A 20,589-nucleotide genomic window follows, 5' to 3' on the forward strand; every position below is an offset into this window, starting at 1 on the left:
TGCAGCCATCTGGAAATGGAGAGCTGTGTCAGGCAAGGTGGCTACCAAGGAAGCAGTGATGCTGCCCCCAAATCTCAACATGGCAAAGCAAGGTCATGGCCCTATAAGCGTTTGTCTCTCTGCCAGAGACCTCTGGAACCTTCTGTGTCATGGAAACCCAAAGCTACTCTTCTTGGAGTACCCTAGTCCAGACATGTTACTGCACTGAACCAGGAAGGGCTTTTCACCATGGTGCCAGCACACTTGAACATCACCCAGAAATGTCAGCACCCCTTTACACAGCAGAGCTATCACTCCAGAAGGAGTCATGCCCCAAAGCCAGCATTACTGCAGTGCTGCCTCTCACAAGAATGAGATTGCCTTGGAGTGAGACCCGGTGCTGGACAATACACCCAAAGATGGATGTCTCAGATATCTGGGAGCTGACATGAGTGCTGGTGGGTGCTCCACCACCAGGCAGGGGCACACTGCAGCAGTGCTGGTGCTCCGTAATCCGTGATGGCTCCACTGGCCCTTGCACCTGCATGCAAAGAGGAGTGGGAAGGGGGTTTCTGCCTTGGTGCAGGGGAGGAGGAGAGGGCTGCTGTGTTCACATTCCCAGCATACACACTTGCATTTTATTTCATTTTGCTTTTATGCTGGTTCTTGGCCTCCAGTCCCTTGAGCTGCAAGAGCTGCCTAGGAAAGGGAATAGCCTGCAAGGGGAGGCCACGGTGTGGGTCCTGAGCCTGCTGTGCCTGCATCGATGCAGAGGCACAGCACTCCCCGTGATGGTGAGTCCCTCTACCCTCGGGGCCTGAGGAGAGGCAGGTGAAAGAGCCAGTGGCTGGGAAGGGGTCTGATCTTGCCGCTGTGCCCCAAAGCAAGAGGTGAATGGCAATGAACACCTGCCTTTGGCTGCAGTTTCTCTTCTTGGCACCAAGCACTCATGTTTGGATTCAAAGCGCGGTAACAAAGCCCTTGCTGGCGAACACATTTCAACATGTTATTATTCCCAGGCTGGCTTTCAAGATCTTCTTTCTATTCCTTCTGTACTGATTGCTCTTGTTTCTCTTGGCTCCCAGCTCTGGCTTTTCAGGCTTCATTAACTGGAATTTATTAGCAACTTTAAACAATCTTCCTGCTGCCAAAAAGAGAGAAAGAAAGAAAAGAAGAAGAAGAAAAAGAAAGAAACAAAGAGGAGACACACTAAACTCTGGGCTGCTCCCTGCCTGTGTGAGGCCCAGGTCTGAACACCTCTATCACTGGAGGCTTTCTTTGGAGGGAAGGACCGGTGAGTGCTTGGGCTGGGACTGTGGCTGCTCCCAGCACAGCCTCTCCTGTCTCTGTGCTGTTTCTCCGCTGGAGCTGGAGGCTGGTGGTGACAGAGGAGAGCACAGACTGACGGAGAGCCATCGGAGAGGAGTCCTTGGTGGCGTTGCTTCTTCCAAGCTTGCTGAAACTGGAGAATCTGGTCTCTTGGCAGCCTCCGAGCATGAGCGCTAATTGCATCCGCAACACCTTCCTGAGCAGCTTGCAGTAAAACTAATGACTAACAGGTCCTGGCACACCTGAGAGGCCCGTTCTCGTCACTGGATGGATGGGTAAATAGAGGCACTGGCAGGGAAAATTGCTTTACCAAGACCACACAGTGAGTGAGCAGTTTGACCTGGAGCAGTCCTGGTGCCCTCATCTGTGCCCTAACCACAGCATTGCCTCTGACCCCTTGGGGGACACAGCCATTTGGTCTCCGGAGGGAGCTGAGCCAATGCAGAAATGTCCTGTGGGATACAGCCCGGCTGGACATCGTGGTGTGGCCTGGGTGATTGCTTCACTGTCCTCAAGACTCTCAGGTACCACCCTGCTCTTGCTTGCTCCCTGCATGCCCCCACCCTGCATGGGTGCCTGCAGAGGACTGACATACTCGGGGCTCAGGTGGATCCAGCAACCTGGATTCACGGTGCTCCACAGCAGCCTGAAGGGTGTGCAACATGGCACATTTGTCCTCAGTGTCCATGGGACACATACGCTTCATCTACACCCTTTTGCAGCTTTCTTTCCCCTTCCCAGTATTCCTGTTCCTCGGTTTAACCCCAGTTCCATGCACAAGCTGAGCCTTGAGTCCAGCTGATCTCTGACTTCCATGAAACTCCACCTTCATGGGGAGCCTGAGATGGTACTAAAATAGAGGCACAGAAAGAAGAGGAATCATAAAATGTGTGAAACCCCAGCTCTCCTCCAAGCTTCTGTGGCCCTGGGCTACTGGGACTAGATCTAACGAGAGAAGGTTGGCAGCAGCTGAGCAGGAGAGAGGAACTGTGAAGAGCTTGTGGAGGAGGCAGAGGAACATGGACTTTCTCTGACTGTCAAAGAAGATGACGGTTCCAGATCACATTCATATGTGTTCAAGGGCCAGGGGTGTCAAGAGTTTCTGGGATGTTTCTCAGCATTAGACCAAAGTAAAAACATCCCTAACATGTAAAAGTTTCCAGGGGACCTGAAAAGGAGATTTGAAAGTCTGTGTTGAATTTGGCAAATATTTTTGGCTGAGGAACCTGTGATTTTTTTTCAGAATGTTCAAGCATCTTATTTAAGTCATCTTTGTAATAAAGCAAATACCATTTGAAATACCATTTTCTTTTCAAGCTTGACCCAAAGCTAAAAAATAAAGGTTAAGAAGTAACCTGAAAATGAAACAGATTTTTTTGTTTCAGGTCAAGGAAATCTTTTGGGTTGACAAAAGCCCCAGAACATCAGTTTTGGTTCACCTTGAATTGAATTTTGCCAGTTTTGTCCTCAGTTGCTGCATCCTCCAGCCTGTTACTCATTTTATCAAGGATGTAACAGGGAATATAACAGGGTATGAGGCAGGCTGGGGCTGTAAGGTCATCCAAAATCCATGGAGATGAGAAGCCTGCTGAAATGTTTCTATCTGACTGAAGACAGGCACTTGCAGCAAGGACGGGCTGCAGCAGAGCCCTCTTCTTCATTGTCAGCCCTTCTCTTCCTGCAGAGCAGGCAGGCAGGCATGTCTTCCTCCTCCCCAGGAGGCACTAACATTGAGATACGCGGATTGTCCCTCATTGCTCAGCAGGATTTTCTGGTCTTCACTGACTCAGCATGTCCCAGGATGGGCAGTTCTTCCATGGGGGGAGTAGACAGAAGGCTTGGTCTCATGTGCTACTTGTCATCCCAGTAGACCCAAGGGAATATGTTCAGAGTGGATGAAATCTGCAGAGATTTGAGCTGTGAAACCTGAACAAACTTCTATTGAGGATGTGTAAACAGGCAGGATTTGTTTGCTTGATTCTTGTGCACGTCCCATCACAGAGGGTGATCCCATCCCAAATGTGATGGTCCTGATGTAATGTTTTGGGATAAAAGTTTGGTAAAGATATAAGTGAAAAGAGCAGGGGAAATGCCAGGCAAGTTGTATTACTGGTCAATGACAGCCCTATGAATAATGTCTATACACACACTGTCCCTGTCTAGATGCTGTTGTTGAAAGAATCACTTTAGATTTCTGATAATATACAAAAATCTTTTCTCGCTTGATTTCATATCAATTTATTGATTTCCATAAATAGCATTACTATATTCTTGCTATCAAATTCAAGCATGAACTTGGGTATGCATAGATATATAATGATGCAGTTTCCAATTCTTCTCCTAACTGTGATTTTTCCTAGTCAAGATACCTTTGCTTTCCGAATAAGGACTTGTGGCATTTTGAACCTCTAGTAAAATGTTCTCTAACAACTTCCAATTATTTTTCAGATTTTCCTGTTTAAATTTTTCCTCTTTGTCTATTTCATTCATAATTATTTTTGGCCGTGGGAAGCTGGCTCTTTTGGAGCCTATGAATATTTATTCATTGCTGGTTGAGACTGTTCTGTTTGTACATGACATGTAATCGGACACGACTGCTTGCAGCAAGACAACTGTTAATTGCATACAACAGAGTACGGTCTCTGTGTGTGAAAAACTGTACTACCTCCATTGCATGCTTTGGGTGTCCACACTTCAACACAGATGTTGACAAAATGGAAAGAGAAAGGCTACAAGATGGATGCAAGGTCTCAAAAACCCCACCTTCTATGGGTAGCTCAAGCTCCAGAAGGATAGAAAGGAAGGATAAAAAATGACTCCTGCTCAGTCTGTACATGCCTAATGGGGAGGGGAGTTTGGGTAGCTGGGGTCCTTAAAAGTCTAATGAATAGAAGCTATAGACAGATGAAGATGAGTTGCAAGACTGTTTGAAGTTAAAACCCTATATTATGATTTGATAATTATCAGATTTGACCTGTAATGGGAATAATGAACAATAGTATCTGGTTTGGTCTCTTTAATCAAGACTGAAAGTTCAGAGAAGTAAGTTTGTCTTTGCATATGTGTGTCCACAGAACTATGTACGCTTGTCTGCAAACTCTTTTCTAAATGCACAGACAGGACTTTCTGCTCATGACAGTGGTGTCCAAGCACTGCACACAGTCATACAGTGCAGAGGCTCATGTCAGTAAGGTGTTAGGCAGGTCAGCACCACAACCTGTGCACATCACTGGCATTACACTGTAGTACTGGATGCTGATGATTCAGGGTTGCTCCACTGCAGAGCATGTGGGAAAGTACATCTGGGAGGTGAAAATGCCTCCTTTCAGGGCAGTGAAAACACCTTTTCTGTGGGAAATTCCGACATTTTGGAAGCTACCATTTTTGAAATGTCAATGTCGTGTGTGGCGGTGGCTGGAAGAACTGATTCAGTAAAATCAAAGTGTTTCATTTAGACAAATTAAACTGTAGTAAGTTATATATACAGTAAGTTTACAACACATACATCAAATGCAGCATTAATATTAGTATTTCATGTGATGTAATAATAGTGTTTTGAAGAAACTGCGTTTTCCAACAGAAGCTATTGTGTTGAAAGGAGCAACAGCATGAGAATAACACCTGGAGGTATTTCTCATGGTCAAGTGGAATAAGACCATACAGGTGCAATATACCCATGCAGAAATGGCCAACCTCAATCTTCTGCCCCCCCCCCCCCCCCCCCCCGGCTCCCATTTTTGGGGCTCCCAAGGGATTCCAGTGGTTTCTAATGCTGGTGGTTAATTTTCACACTTTCAGAAGTGGGGCCACTCCTTCACTGACACACAGCCACATGCAGATCCCCAGGGAAAGTGATTGCTGCTGTGTCTGAGTGTGCCTGCTCAGACCGCGGTACACACTGGTGCATGGCAGGACACCTCAGCCTCTGGGGCAAATTTTTTGGACTTCAATTGCCCAGGCTCATTGCCGTCTGAACTGCAAAGTGCCTGGGAGCTAAGGTGTCTCTGGACTGCAAGAGGCTGTGAGGGGTACCCTGTATGCAGAAGGGTGAATGAAGCTCCCTGTTTGCTGGCTCTGCTCCAGGGTACAGTGTTGATTTTTGCATAATGGATTGGGTCCTCTTTTATTTTGACTTTTGCCACATGCACCATCATAGCCTAAAGGTAACGTCCTCAATCAAATCCTACAGTTAGAGTAGCAATTAAACCCTCTCCCAGTGTGCAGCCTCCTTCCGTCTCAGCCTGTAGCCCCAGTAACAACACTGGGGCTGGCTACTGGAGCCACAGGCACCCTCTCCAGGTGTCTCCACCTGCCACCTCGACCATGCTCTTCCCGGCGCGGTCGCTCCATACTTACAGCTCCTCCAGGAAACGCAGGTGATGGAGAGTGCTGGGCTGCAGCCGGCTAATGTTGTTCATGCTCAGATCTCTAGTGGGGAAGAAAGACAGAAGTGTCTGATCAGTCATGCTGTGGTTTGCACAGAATAAACCCCAGTGCCAGGCTCTGCGTCCCTCTCTGCTAAGAGGGAAAGCACTTCAGCGAGAGAATCCCCTGCAAACTGCATTGCAGCATTAGCATCTTATCACAGCCCAGGCTCTGCCTGCAAAGGGATGAAGAGGACTAACCAGAGAGAGACACTTGCTCCTTCAGGGTGGTCTGCCTGAGCTTCTCCAGGCTGTGGAGCGAGTTAGGACATTTCCTAACAGCACAAGGAGTATTAGTGTCTCACAGGTTTTGGAGAGTGAACAGGAAGCCCAGTGACTCTGGACTAGGACACTATGTCCTTGGGCCCAAAAGTATCTTTCTGTGACCACTGGCCATGCCAGACACCACAGGGAGCTTTTCCAGTGCATCGATAGACAGCTGTTTTTGAGGAGAGAGCGAGCCATGGAAGAAGGGGTACATCCTATTGGACAAGCCTGCTCTAAATTGGAAAAACTAGAGGAGTAGCACCAGGAACAAGGGCTGGAGGTTGGCTCCATGGGTGAGAAAGTATGAGTTTAGGCATTGGAAGGAATCTGTCTGATTGTGCTTGTCTCAGTCTTTGTCATCTCCAGCTAAAGGCTCACCTCCTATCTGCTTAGGGTCTGACAGACCCTCACAGAGGAGACTGTGCCACAACCCAAGGGGACCAGGGGGTCTGCTGAGCCTTAAGCCCTTAGCACATTACAGAGTCACTGTGAGCTGCCGACTGCAAGAGCTGTCATCATCTTAGGATATAAGAGTAGCAAAATCTGCAGGAAATGGTGCATTAGACAAGCTGGTAGTTGGAAAAAACAAGGAAGCTTCTGGGCTATGAGGCCCTTCAGGAGGTCTGATACTTGATAGCTGCAACCCTGCCCTCATGAGCAGCTTCACATGAAGAAAACCGTGCTTGCTACCCATGTCTAGAGCAAGCTGTGTCCAGGTGACTGCAAGCGAGCATCAATTTTTACAATTATGAGGAAAGATGAGTTGGAATTAAAAGTTGGCATGGTTAAAGCCAATGGGAATAGATGGGCCATATCCCCAACCAAGCAAAACAATCCAGTCAAATGCCATCTGAGGCGTTGGGTAGACTCATATGATGAAGAAGGGGCTATTTTTAATCATTGTGTATAGACAGGACACTGCTTGGCTCCTTCAGACTGCTTGACTAAGTGGCAGAGACAGACAGGTTTCTCTCTTGTAATGTGGGAATAAGGAGGCACAACACAATAATAAAGGCATTTTACTTTACTCTTTCCCCCAATAAATATCACGGACTCATGAGCCTAAGGAAGGATGTGACACTCCCCCCCCCCCCCCCCCCTCCCCCATCTGCCCAGTATCACCAGTATCAGTGGGAATCTATCTTGGTGTTGGACAAATGCATGGAGGAAGGAGGCTTGTGCCAAGGACAAGGACTGAAGCATGAAGGAGAAAAGTTACCCTCAGCAAAACCTAGCCTTACAAGAGGGACCTCTCTGAGCTGGCTGCCATCTGCACAACACACTGCCATTTGAACTGAGATCCTGCAGACCCAAGACGTGAGACTACAGGTCACATATCAAATGCCCTGGAGCATCACAGGCTGGCTTTGGGCTCTGGGTAGGAAATTGCTTCAGTGGAAAAATAGGTTTATTGAAAAAATTACTCAAATTTCTTTGTATTCTTCAGTGAGAAAATTCCCCAGTTCTGCTAGTAAAGAGGCTGAAAAAGTTTGGGGGTGTAGGCTTCTTAATTTTGCACCATTTTCCACAACCCCCCCCCACTTTCTGACCAGATCTATTTGGCATTGGTGGAGGCAGGTTACACTTGGAGAGGGTCTAAAGCCTGCCTTTACAGTTTCTCTGGAGATGTGTCCTGTGACAAAACTGTGCAGTTTGAGCCCTATTTGAAGATACTCCTGGCAAAGTTTGTTTTTTTTTTTCTTTATAACTTTCTCCTCTCCGAAGAAGTGGTGGAAAAATTCCCAAAAGCCCTATGAGAATTTGAAATTCTGTTTTCAGAATGAATGCAAATGTAAAGTTATTGTCTGCATTGTTCTGTGTGCAACGTTGCATTCTATATTTGGATTATCCCGTGATACAACGGAAGGGTTAAAATATTATTTTGTGCTGCTTCTATTTTTATTTTTAAATCCCTAACGGCAGTTGCTACTTAGCACCCATTAAAACATCTTTTTTTCCTACTTCAAAGTGTCTCCTGTTTATGTTGTAATGAATCAGTCTGATGTTTTGACATGTTGTGAAACAATGTAAAAATAACGAAAAATAACGTAAAATGAAAGGCAATGAAACAAAACAGAGATCTGAAACATCCAAGATCTCCTTGAAATTTCTTAAGTTGCCTTCTGCTGGCACTGTAGGGAATACTCCTTGCTTGCCGCAGAGTACACTTTTCAAACCTTATTGAACTGCATTTTGGGTGCCCAGCCCTTTCCTAGGCATGATGGGGACAGCGTCTGTTCCACACCCCTGGGCAGGCAGGGGTTGCAGGGATGCACAGACCCTCAGCATCAGTCATACCCAGCAGCACATCAATATGTGGCTGGTGGTAATGGGGAGGCCGAAGATGTTTTGACCCCTTCTTTCCTCCCCCTTGATCAATAGCCTGAAGAGGAAAAAAATACACTGGTTTCTGAAGAAATCTTCCAAAAGGCAGAGGAGAAATACCATTATCCCATCACTCTGACAGCCTCACAGGTCCACCTTGCATGACTTCTCCTTAAATGCCCTGCTCCCCTTCCTCACTCTCTTGCACCACTGGGGCTCCTGGCCACAGACAGGTCTGAGGGAAGGGGCTCTGTCCCACCATCTCTTGGGGCAGTGAAGAAAACTCCAGCCTGGATTTCCAAGGCTATTGCATGGGGAACACTTTGGGTCATTTTATTTAAAACTCACTGATGTTTTGGGTGTTTGGGTGCTCTGGTGGTTTGCAGTCCTACAGGACTCGAGTGCAACACATCTGCACTTACAATACTGAACAGAGGAGGCCCATAGGGCAAACCCTGGTAGTGGTCTGCTAGCTAATGAACAGCGAAGCAAATATGGTGCCAATGACTCAGCTTTAGGACTGTGTTTACTGTTAACTCTCCAGTGTGATATCCCATGGGGGGCCCACACCAGCTCCTCTAGAGCAGTGGACATCACACCTGGCTTGGTGTGGTGGAGTTCCTGGACTGGCCACGGTACAAGGACAGCATGGAGGGGATGGTGCAAGGACAGATGGCGTGAAGGAAGAATGAGTTCCTCCAAGGGCTGGAAATGAACTTCCTGAGCACAGTCCTGGGTTCAGTGATTTTGCTAGCCACAAAAGTACAAGATGTTTCTCCACAGGCTGTCCATGCTTGTGTGAAAGCTGAGGCACAGGATTCTTGCCTGAAGTGTTGTGGGAGTAAATATTTGACTTATTACTCATGTAAAGCTGTTGTTGACTTGTTGCTGTGTTTTCCCAAGCTCATGCTTTTCCTCTTAGTAAAGTTTCTTGTGTTATGTACATCCCCAGTGCATGCAAGAGTGGAAATGCTTCCTGTCAGGGTAATCAGGGAAGCTATTTTATCTCTTCAAGTGTTTGAGGATGCTTACTTCAGCCAGCCACATTTAGTTAATTTTAAAACGAACCCATGGTATTTGAACCTTGTTGGATTTTTTTTTTTCCCAGTAACATCTGGCAGAAGGATTAGGGATTCATGGACTAAATGGATTAGGGACTCCTCTGACCTTTCTCAGCTCTGTCAATGACTTTGGCTTTCCAACTTTGGCTTTTCCACTCTGTTTTGAGTGACTAGCATCCAGTGGAGTCAAAGAAGTGTTCGATCACTCATATCTAAGCATGGCTATTGTCATTGGCACTGGAGAAACCACTACAAAGATGGGGGCCGTACCATAACAGGCATTATAGAAATGCACAAAAAGCATAATTAGGATCGCAAAGTCTCTTAAACTCTAGAATAAAGCAGAAAGATAGGAGAGGAAATGGGGTGCTACAGCTTCACCCAGGCTTGCAATGTAGGGCCAGCAGAGGAACTGTCCAGATTCTTGCCTTTGAGTTCATGAGACCACACTGCATTGGTGAACTGGGACAAGCCATTCCTCTCCTGTCCCAGAGCTCCCGTGTTCCTCTTTCCCCAGTGACTGGGCTCTCTGTCCTCTCTGAAAGCTAACAAATAAAAGCAGGAAACCTTTCACTGTCAAATCATTTTGCATGGCTGTTGTCTGAAATGATGACAGTAAAGTGAACTACTCTGCTATTCCTGGAACTGAAACTCTGTTCTGGTATCACCCCCATTTACCCATGAAGCAATGTCTTTTAAGGCCTCTTGCATTAGGTGTTGAAATTACCTATGCTTTCCAATGGCCCTGCCCCAAAGCCATCATGGCTATAGTGTGATTTAACATCCCCTCCTTCCCCAGCTAATTCTAAACATTTATCGTAAGCATTTCTAACTTGTACCTGCAGGAAAACTGAGACACAGTTCATGGAAACTGAGCTCATGTGATTCACCCTCAGACCTTACAACTACTCTGGCCCTCCAGGGGTTCCTTAAATTATTTGCTTTGATGTCGCCTTCTTTCATGAACAACCTTTGATTATTCACTGATTAGCTGATCTTCCTTACCAAAAAATTATGTGACACACACCATGCTTTGGGTACTCCAGTAGGACTGTCTGCCATGGTCTTTAACAGTGCTAGGAGATGGTTACCACAGTGTTTTAGTTCAGGGATGATATGAGCTTTCAAGATCAAAGGAATTTATCTTTGGCATAATTGCCTGGGCGGGTGGGATGCAGGCTGTGGTGCTGGTGCTCTGAAACATGGAGCCATGGATGTCCCTGTGGGGAGCAGCACAGTCCCAGTAGACTCTGTCCAGCTCTGGTGAAGGCACCTGCAGGACCTTGTAGAAGTGCATGGTCTTAGGACAAAATGGAAGTTTTTTTATGCTACAGTATGTGGGTCTGCATGAAGGGCACCCTGCGATACTTGCCAAAGATAGGCCTAAGCAATATCCCCTGGACATACCTCTAGGGACAGCGGGATTGATGTGTCTCACACAAACTCAAGGTGTCTAAAAGCTGCTCACAAAACCGGGGAGCAATGAACTCTGTCTGCCACCCCCAAAGCTCCTGATATACCTCTTCCCAGACTATAAGCAAAATGTTTCCCCAGAGATGCCCTCTAATGTGAATTAACACAAGCAGTCAACAGACCTAAAGCAAAGCAGGTTGAAGCCACACTGGAGTAACACGAGATTGTGGCTGCTTAGTCAGGAGGGTTTGAAGGTGAAATCTGCAGTGATATGGTTGTGGCTGAGGCCAAGCACACAACCTTCAGAGCCAGATGTGCATCCGGCTCAAGATCTGCAAAGTGCACATGACTGGCAGAGAGATGGTGCTCTTCTGGAAGCCATCACAGGGCTAGGACATTTCCTATAGAAAAAGCAGCTCCTACCTATGGCAGGGAGAAGACATTCCCCAGCCATCTCTCTCTGTACTCCAAAGGGGCAGAAAGTCTGCTCACCAGCTTCAGTCCCATGAGGTGCTCTCCATGGATGCCTCTGTCACTCAGCATGATGAGAAGCCTGTGTCCTCCTGCCATAAGAGCAGGGGCAAGTAGCTGCCTTCAAGTAGCTCTTTGATCTATAAGGTTTCTGCAAGCTCATGGTGTGGTTCAAGGGGTAGACATTCAGGGACTCAGCAGTGGGGTACTCTGTGGGCTCCTAGCTTCTTTCCTACCTCAGTGAAATCCCATGCATCTGGCAACAGCTGGAAGTGATGACAGACATTGCCCAAGCCACTGGACAGCATTTTCAGTATTTAGGGAACTGGACCTTCTGCTCCTCTTTTGTAAGGAGGCAAGGTCACCCCAAAGAACATATCTGGCTGCTATGCTCAGGTTTTGAGCCTACAGGAAGCTACTAAGAATCCCAAATGGTGACTATCTTCTCAAACCCTAAATTGATCCACTATATAAATATCTTCACATTTTACAAGATGTTCAGGATATTAATGTGCTTTCTTCCCAGCACGGACTCAACATAGCTCCTCTCAGTGTTGGTGCTGAACACATGGGTTCCTGGACTGTAAAAAAGATCTTTGTTACACTCATGCAGATGAGCAGAAATTTTTATGATTGTGGGGAGAAGGTAATGACCTGGTATCCTCTTGATTAATTAATTGCACAATTACAGCATTAAGGCCTCCCAGTCCATTAGTTGGATTCCTGGGGGAGCTGTACAAACCAGACCAAAATTCCCATCCTTATCCTGGAAAGGTCCAACACTAGACCTGTTCTTGCAAGGCATGAAACACTCTTGTCTCTCTGAAATCACTAGGAGATGAGCAATGTCTCTACCTATCTTCTGGCCACTCTCATTAGCATCCAGTGAAAAACGCACAATTACACCACCTTTAGAAAAGAAGCCCAAAGGCAATAAATGATGGTTTTAGAAATTCTTCAGATTATTCTAGAGTGATTCATAAAGGCTCTTGTTATCTCCTTTCCTCTTTATCTTGAAATCTCCGAGGTCACCACAAAATGCCTGAATTGCTCGGGGTAAAGCTGGGGCTGACAATAGAATGGTACTTGGAGCCCTAGAGCCAGCTGAAATTTTTCCTAAAAGCCTGCAGGTTGAAAACTATGCTAAAGGTAGTCTCCATAAAGAAAAGGAGAAAGGGAAGATAAAGAGATCAAAGCAGTAAGAGCTCATTTGCATTACACCATATCTGGAGGCACCAGCCCTGCTTCAATCCCATATCACTGCAATAGGCAAGAGCAGAACGTGTTTCTACTCCCACCTCTCCGTGTTTGAAAATAGATCAGTCATCTTAGATCATCCCCCATGTGTAGGCCCTATCCGAGATCTCCACAATGTTTCAATAATAAAGGCTCAGCCAAGGCCAGTTTGCCAGGGTGAGATTAAGCCCATCCCTGCACCAGCAGGTCTTCAGAAGTCTGGTCTGTGCAGTGAATAGCAGTGACCTACGGCAAGCACAACTCTCATGCTGCTCTGGCTGCTCCACTTCTAGCTCCTCCCGTAGCTGCCTTGGCTCTGTACCATGTTATGTGCTCTCCACGCATGACAGCAGAAGGGGGCTGAGTAGAGCAGGGAGTGCATTTCTGCCCCTGCGAATGGTTGATGTGAGAACAAGAAGCAATAGCTTTTAGAAGCCAAGTCAGGGCTGTCAGTGAACACCATCTCATTGCAGGGCCCACAGGGTCTGCCAGGGGAAGGGCTCTCCCTAGACAGCAGAGGAGAAAGGAAGGTGTGGGGTGCACAGCCAAGGGTAGGGAGAAGGGCAGATCACTTGGCAGAATAGGTTGAAGCCACATGGAGGAGACACGGCTGAGAAGCAGCAAGGAGCTGCCTCCAGAAGGCACTGTGTCGTGGGACAGAGATGAAACTTGGATGAGAAAATGAGGGCAGTTTTTCCAAAAAGGCAAAACTTGAATCTTGCTAAGTGTGCTCCTAGAGATTTTTCTCATGGGCTCCATCTCCTGGCTGCAACAGTCCTAGTTGCCAGAGAGAAGTCCTCATGATGATAAAAGGGGAAAGCACTTACGCTGTGACAAGGCAGGGAGAAGATGGCTTGTCTTGCTGGATATAGCTCTTATGAGCACAATGGGCATTGACATCTTCTGGCCTACAGGTGTACAAGTGCCCTGGTGCTTCCAGTGCCCATTAGCACAGAACTGCTTCGACTAGAGTAGGGGAGTCTCATACACCAAACCGAAGGAGAGGCTGATGGAGCCTCCTCCCAGCCCCTCTGCTTTCACTGCCTGGACAGAGCAGTCAGTGCACCAGGCTGCTTTGGGTTGGATGTTGGGCAAGGGCCATATTTTCCATTTCTGATACCATTCTGCAAGTTCACATTTTTGGTGATTCCCATGAAATAGAAGTCCAGAAATAATTGTTTTGGGTTGATCAAAATAATAAAAAAGTGGGGTTTTTTTTCCTTCTCTCCAGTTTTGACATTAAAAAAGTCATCCCAGAAAGGACATTCAAAATCAAAAGTCATTTGAAAAGAAAAATACCTTTTGTCTTGGAAGCATCCAAGCAGGACTTCTCAGCCTCTTTAAAGCTCTTTTTACGTTTTTGCCTCACATAATGGGACTCAGAGTTGGCCAGTGTTGGAGCTGGGTCAACATGAACTTTTTCTTTAGTATGAGCACATCAAAACCAAAAGAACCTCTAAACTGAAAAGAAATATTTGGGTATGAATGAGAACAAGGAACATTTTTTTTAAAGCAAGAAAAATGAGAGTGCAAGCAAATGTTCTTTCTGCCCACTGTGTCCTTTGGAGCAGCCACAGCCTAGCAATGTCCTGACTTTTAGCAACCAAATGGTCTCCACTAGATCCCTGGAAAGAGCCTCACATTCCTTTGTGTCCTGAGTGTGGGTTTGTTCCCTGCCCTTCTCCAGGTCTCTGCTGGGCTCTGGATCCCCACTCGCTGGGCTCTTTGGGAACAGACCTAGTCACTCTCATGGAAAGTGAAATCTACACCCTGCTGGAGTAGGTATCCTCTTAACACCCAGAGCAGCTACCAGGGAAAGGTAAACCCAGGAGTATCTTCCTCTTTGCTGCCCAGCCAAAGCCTTTTGAATGAGATAAGGAGCAGTAAACAGCAAACATATACAATTGGTGGATCCGTCACGTTCCCCACACAAATGTCCTTGAAATCAACTGAGTCATGGAAATGCTGTGCTTTCAAGTTGGCATCTCCTGCTTTGATTAAGGCAGGATATTTATGAAGATAAATGTTGTGTTGAGAAACTCTTACCCAGCTCTGCTCTGGGACACTAGCCACACTTGCCTGAGGGTTGGCTGGGGGGCACGGTGCTGTGTCCCAGGAAGAGCAATGCAGAAGGGTAGAAAGCAGGGCAAGGCAAGCCAAGGATGGTTGTAAGCCACAGAGCTGTTCTAGGGAGCTAGAAACTCCATGGCAGAGACACTTGCCAGCAGACTGGAGTTGTTCTGCAACCTGCAGTGCCTGAGAAGGTAGCTTGTACATGACAGTCTGCCCTGCCTGCTCCAGGCTCATGCCCTCACCTCCAAGAAGACCTCTGTGGGCAGTTTACACTGATGTGCAGTGTGCACAGGACTGTTTTTCTTCAGGCTAATAAAGGGCTTTGCAGCCCCCCTGTGCCACTTGCACAGTTAATGTGGTAGAAAGCAGTGGGAGCACAATGGTCAAACCTCTGTTGGAGCCCACATGGTGGAAACAGAAGTGGATTGCTACAGAGATATTCCTGGGAGAGTAAATGATCCACCTGGAAAGCATGGCTTGTTGGACTGTACCAAAAAAGCAGACACTGAAGGAGCAGACACATCAGAGGAGAGGGAACAGGGTCTAAGGAACCAGGTCAGTGTAGCGGTGAAGATACCAGGACTCCTCTGTTTGGCAAAGAGATTGTGAGGAGAGGTGTGATAGAGAAGAAGATGCTGGTTTGATGCACTAGGAGGATGTACTTTTTAGATACAAATTACTGGTGAAGAATTTTGTAGAGTCCCTAGTAAGAAACTCTTACTATAAAGACACAAGACAAAGATACAAGACAAATTAATGGAGGATAAATCTACCTGTGACTATTCAGGGTGATTGCCTAATGCCACATCTGGCTCAAGGGTGCCTAAACCACTGATTCCTAGGACCTGGGGTGTGGGGGTCCAGCCAGGTTGAGGGCAATGCTTTTCCTTGTTCTTTTTGCTTCAGTCCTAAGCAAAAACATAGGTTCCTGCACAGGTTCCTACAGGCTTTGCTGAAGACCAAAGTGCTCCCATTTCATTGCTCTGTGTATCCAGCATCTGGGTTCAGTGGCTTTTTGGTATGACCCAGAATGTTCTTTACAGGAGGACTGTGTCAGCCATGGTAGATAAAGGCATTTTTCATACCATGCCTTTTGGGCACAGCTCGGTACCCATCCCTGATTCAGAGCACTTGCTGCGAGCTCTGGTTCTCCTCTGAGGAGCAGGCTGGGATGAAACTAGTGTGTTCTGCACATACATGCCATAGACATGTTTCCAACTGCTTATCAGGGGCACATGCAACCACTGCCAATAAGTTTGCAGAAAGTGCGTTTGACCCCACATATCCTGGAAAAGTATCAGCTAGAAGTCTAAGGAGACACAGTATTTGAATTAGGGAAAAAAACTCTCTGAACACTGAATTCCACCTCTGCTTGAGAGTTGAAAGCCCTTCTGGACTCTTTCTAAGGTGCCCACAGTTAATTTGTGCATATGAGAGACCCTTGCACATCTGGCCCAGAGCAGCCGCCTCTGTCCTGTTTCTCTTCATTGCACGCATCCTCCCACCACTGCCAACTTCTGACCCGGCCAGCGTTTTTCAGGAATCCCTGACAGCTGATGCCCATCATCTCCAGACCCACTCCATTTACTTTCAGGATCATTCCTGAAAGTAATCACTCCATCACCATTGAAAGGAGATGGCAGAGCTCAAGGCTGGCACGCAGGAAATTGATAGCCTGAATTGACCAGAAGTGTACGCAAATGTGTTGGATTCTTTCACATTGAGGGGATCTGGCAGCATGTGGTTATTCCTGTTAGTTTTCTGGCTGGCAAGAAATCAGGGAAAGGATCTGGCAGGCTGTATGGTCACAGATGGTGTGTGACTTCTACCTGAGCTGGGGGCAAAAGCAGCCTGCTGCTGAGATGGGGAAGAACCAGGTCAAGGCACTACTGGAAGAGGGGCCAGGCTGCCTCTCCCCTTGCAAGTTATATCTTGGGGGGGTTACACCAGCTCATGTATGGGGTAGAATCTCATCCCAAAGTCCTGAGACTAGCAAATAAAGCAGCACACGTGAACTAGAGGGTTTGGAGGAGATGCACTACTGAACCTCTGTGGAGTTTGTGTCTGTCACTAACTGGAAGAAGCAGGCAAAATTTGACAAATTCTGACTTTATTTTAAAGTGAAAAATGTCAGAATGGCTGACTGAAGTACTTTATGCTGACATCAAAACATTTCATTCACTAAAAGCCAAGCCATGACAAAGTAATATTTAATGACAGACATTATCTGCATATATAAAGCTGAGGTTGAATTTGGAAAAATCAGAAGTAAAACAAAATCCAAATTGAAACAAAACCTTTCACTTCAGATTCAAACATCTCCAGTATGTTTTCATTCAAAAATTTTGACCATACCCATGTGCCTGGAAACTTTTGCATTAGATGAAGAGCAGTTTTTGCTCTAGGAAACACTTTCTCAGAGAGAAACCTGGTTTCCCTGCATATTGTAAGCAGATCCTCTTGCTGTTCACAAGCAAGCTACCAGCATGGGACCCTGCAAGGTGCCAGGCACTGCCACTGTGGGAAAGGTCTATGGCCCCAAAGGTCTATGTTGGTGCTGGGCTGTGTTTAGACACAGGAGACATTGCCTGGACAGCTGTTCCCCATCTCTGCCTGATGGAAAGATGACGAGTTTCTGTATTTCACTGGCACACTGCTTTGAAGCAGTCTGTGTTATCTCCAGGGATGTAGGTGCCCTGATCTGAAAACCCACGTGCCTGGACAGAGAGGTGGCTCAAGTGTCAGGGAGAGGCCAATGCACAAACAAATAGCTGGTAGAGGGAGTAGGGTTTGGCATTCAGAAACTTTTACATGGTCTTCCTCCCCTTGCATGTGACCTCTTGGACCTGCCAAAAGTTGATGCCAGTGCTGCAGCTGCGCATCATTCTCTCAAAGAACAGGAGACCAGTTACTAGGGTATGGAGGCTTGTACCTGATTTGGCACTTCTGGACAGATCCTTTAAAGTTCCTGGAAGGGCACAAGAAGTTTGCTGGCAAGAAATAATAGGAAAAACTTCCATCAGAAGCCTTGGCCTTCCTGCTTGTGATTCTTTGGAGCAGACTGTTAGCTCCAGTGATAACTGATTTCTCTTACCCAGAAGGTGAAAAAAGATCTTAGGTCAGAGGAAAATGGGCACTTAATGTTCCAGGTGCAAGCTGATGGCTCTATGCCCAAATCCTTGACCTCATCGAGAGGGAGTGCTTCTCTGATACTTGTTGGAAAGCTGTGTGAAGACGAAGCATGCAGATCTCCAAGAATTAAGGTCCCAGGTAGGATTTATCCAGGGAAGGTTGTGTTGGGGACAGAGGCTCTCCAGTTGGCACAGCCTGGCCAAGAGAGGAGGAGAAGCCCCACCTCCGTCTTGGTTGTGTGCAGCACCATGCCCTACACGAGCACCCTCGCAACCGTCATGCTGCAACCAACCCTGAACTCCCCCTGTGCCCAACGTTGTATTTACCACAGTGGCTGCTGTGGTTTGTTGAACACAGCCAAGCTGCTTTCCAGACTCAGCTCTCCCAAAAGACCCCTCGTACCTTGTTTTGCTTTAAGCGCTACTGCACCTGTTTAGATTCCCACTATCCTCATAAGTGCTTTGCTGCGGGGTGGTCAGGATTGCAGCTCAGGTCCCGGCAAGGTCTGGACAACTACATATTGCTCAACAGGGCTGTAAGCACAGAGTGCATGTGAGGCATATGCATGAACTTGCAACAAGCTGTGGAGAATGTGTGTGCAGTGCATCTGCACTGAGAAACACCAGTCTCAACCTGCAAAGAGACACAGCAGTGATGAGTGTGGCCTCCTGGTCTCTAAACTGCTGCTCAAGGCTAGGAGCTGTATCAGCCTGGGAGCTGGCAGGAGGGGCCAAGGGAGACAGTGCTCTGTCTTGGGAAACAGACCCCAGAAACACTCAAGCGCTGGCCCTTCCCACGTCTGGTTTGGAAAACCTTTGCGCTGCAGCAGTCTGTGTTTAACTGGCACTTTCTAAACACTTGCAGCCACCATGACCAACCAGCAAAGACAATTCAGTGTCATAAACAACTGAAAGAGCCAAGGCTGCATTCTCTTGCCTGAAATGGGTGGAAGGCTCAATTCTGGTGTCTCTGACACTGCTCTAGCCAGCTCTGGTGCCAGCTGTGTTGCAATGCTGGCCGACAGACACAAGAAGGTGGGCTGCTGTGAATGTTCCCATTTGGCTTGTGGTGCACTGTGAGGCAAAGTTTCTCCTCAAGCATCACTGCCCTGCTCTTACAAGTGCTGCTTTCAGAGACACCCTGTGAACCCAAGCTTGGGCTCACCCATGGAGAGCAGCAACACCAGGGGAGCTGGGATCAGCTGGGAAACCAACCCCTGATACCAGAGTGCTGATTTAGTGTCAGCACTCTTCCTTTCCTGGCTATCCTGATTTTCAAGCAAAACAAGCTATAGATTTTCTTTTTTGGCCCATTTGACTCATATTATACGGGCATCAGCCCCTCCAACAAGGACACAGCTCTCATGCTGCCTGGCTTGGATTTAAAATGGGTTAAAAAACTCTTAATCCAGCTACAAATCTGGATGTGAGGCATTGGGCTGGATCTCACTGTAGTTTTTTTTCCACAGGCATCAGATGCCTGGGTGCAGTGAGCACAACCCTTGCCCAGTGCAGCAAGTGCATGCCCTGCACAGGCACCAGCAGTGTACTAGGGAGTCTCCTTTGCATCCTCAGGCTTTGCCCCGGCTGACGCCGTGAATGTCCAGCATTTGCTGCTGGCAGGTCATGTTAGCATTAGGGATCATGTGCCTGTTCCCACTGCTCTGGAGCAGGGAACCCTAAAAAGCTGAGGGATCTTGGAGCTGAACTCCTGTGCTTCCCTGGTGCTCAGCTCCCTGCTGGTTCCTACAATGGGCTGCTGGGGTGCTGGCAGCAGACAGAAATGTTGACTTCAGTCATTTGACAACTGCCAGAGGAAAGCACTGCTTTAGCTGAGTGTTTGGGGCATTTTTCACCTGTGCCTTCAAAGCAGGGGTCCAGCTGCTAGCACTGCTGTACCATGAGGGGTCCATTTGTCCAGGCTCAGCCCCGCACCAGGGCAGGTTCCAAACAGCAGCTGCTGCTTCATCCAGCTGACTTGGACCTTGTCTGCACTGGCCCACAGTCATCTAAACAGGGACCCTGTGGCACCCTTGCATTTGCCCTGGCTCCCAGCCACCATGCCAGGGATCTCCCGTGGGTCCTGTGTTGTATCATCTGCCCACCACAGGGATGTCTGAGATACCACAAGCTATCTCAGATTGCGCTTAAAGCCCCTGTGTGGGGAATTGCATCCCACCCCAAAAGACTTTGGCAAATCTTTGGCCAAACAAAGAGTGATGGTTGTCTTCAGCCCAGAGCTGGCAGAGAGACCTCTGAGTTGTCTCTCTTGTCTTTCATACACTTTGGACCCCAGCAGACAGGTCAGCAGAGTCCTCCTCTGAGCGGAATGACAGAGGGACATGAGACAGGGGGGGAATAACAACCCTATGCCTGTGCATTTTATCACGGATTAAGGTGTCCTGTTATGTCGTGAGGACTTGTTTGCCAGCAGGGAGGCATGTTGCAAGGATATAGAATGCTCCTAATTACCTGCCCTGCCCCCAGAGGGGAGCTGCCCATTGGGACAGTGGCACTACTCTAGTCATGACTGTGAGAGGCAATAATACAACATCTGCAGAGCGGCTGCCTCGAGAGGAGAAAATCGTGTCATAACCTAACACCTGCTTAGCAATGAGACAGTGTCCAGGCTTTGCTTTTCAGCTCACTCTGTGCCAAAACAAGTAAGAGAAGGAACAATCACGTCATGACAAGGCTGAATACATTTAATGCGCTCAAGCAGGAACGGAAGGCAATAATTCACTCGAGCGGGACAAGCTTGGGATGGTCTGGCACTGCAGATGATTTATATTTAGAGTTGGGCTTGGCAGGTGGTTTTATGGAACAGAAGTTCGGCTTTCTATTGTATTCAACCTGTCCCAAAAATAGTTTAAACCATTC

General features: G+C 47.4%; 1 protein-coding gene across 2 annotated transcripts in view; it reads right to left on the bottom strand.

Annotated features, from left to right (window-relative positions):
• The window catches only part of LGR6 (leucine rich repeat containing G protein-coupled receptor 6), a 148,907-nt gene that overhangs the window by 90,590 nt on the left and 37,728 nt on the right, over nt 1-20,589 (bottom strand). For both annotated transcript variants that reach the window (XM_075521642.1, XM_075521641.1), the window contains exon 2: nt 5,665-5,736. In XM_075521642.1, the coding sequence (XP_075377757.1) occupies nt 5,665-5,736 (72 nt within the window). The remainder of the gene's footprint in view (nt 1-5,664; nt 5,737-20,589) is intronic.

This window comes from Mycteria americana, chromosome 20 (genome assembly GCF_035582795.1).
Source record: "Mycteria americana isolate JAX WOST 10 ecotype Jacksonville Zoo and Gardens chromosome 20, USCA_MyAme_1.0, whole genome shotgun sequence".
NCBI classification, from domain to species: Eukaryota; Metazoa; Chordata; class Aves; order Ciconiiformes; family Ciconiidae; genus Mycteria; species Mycteria americana.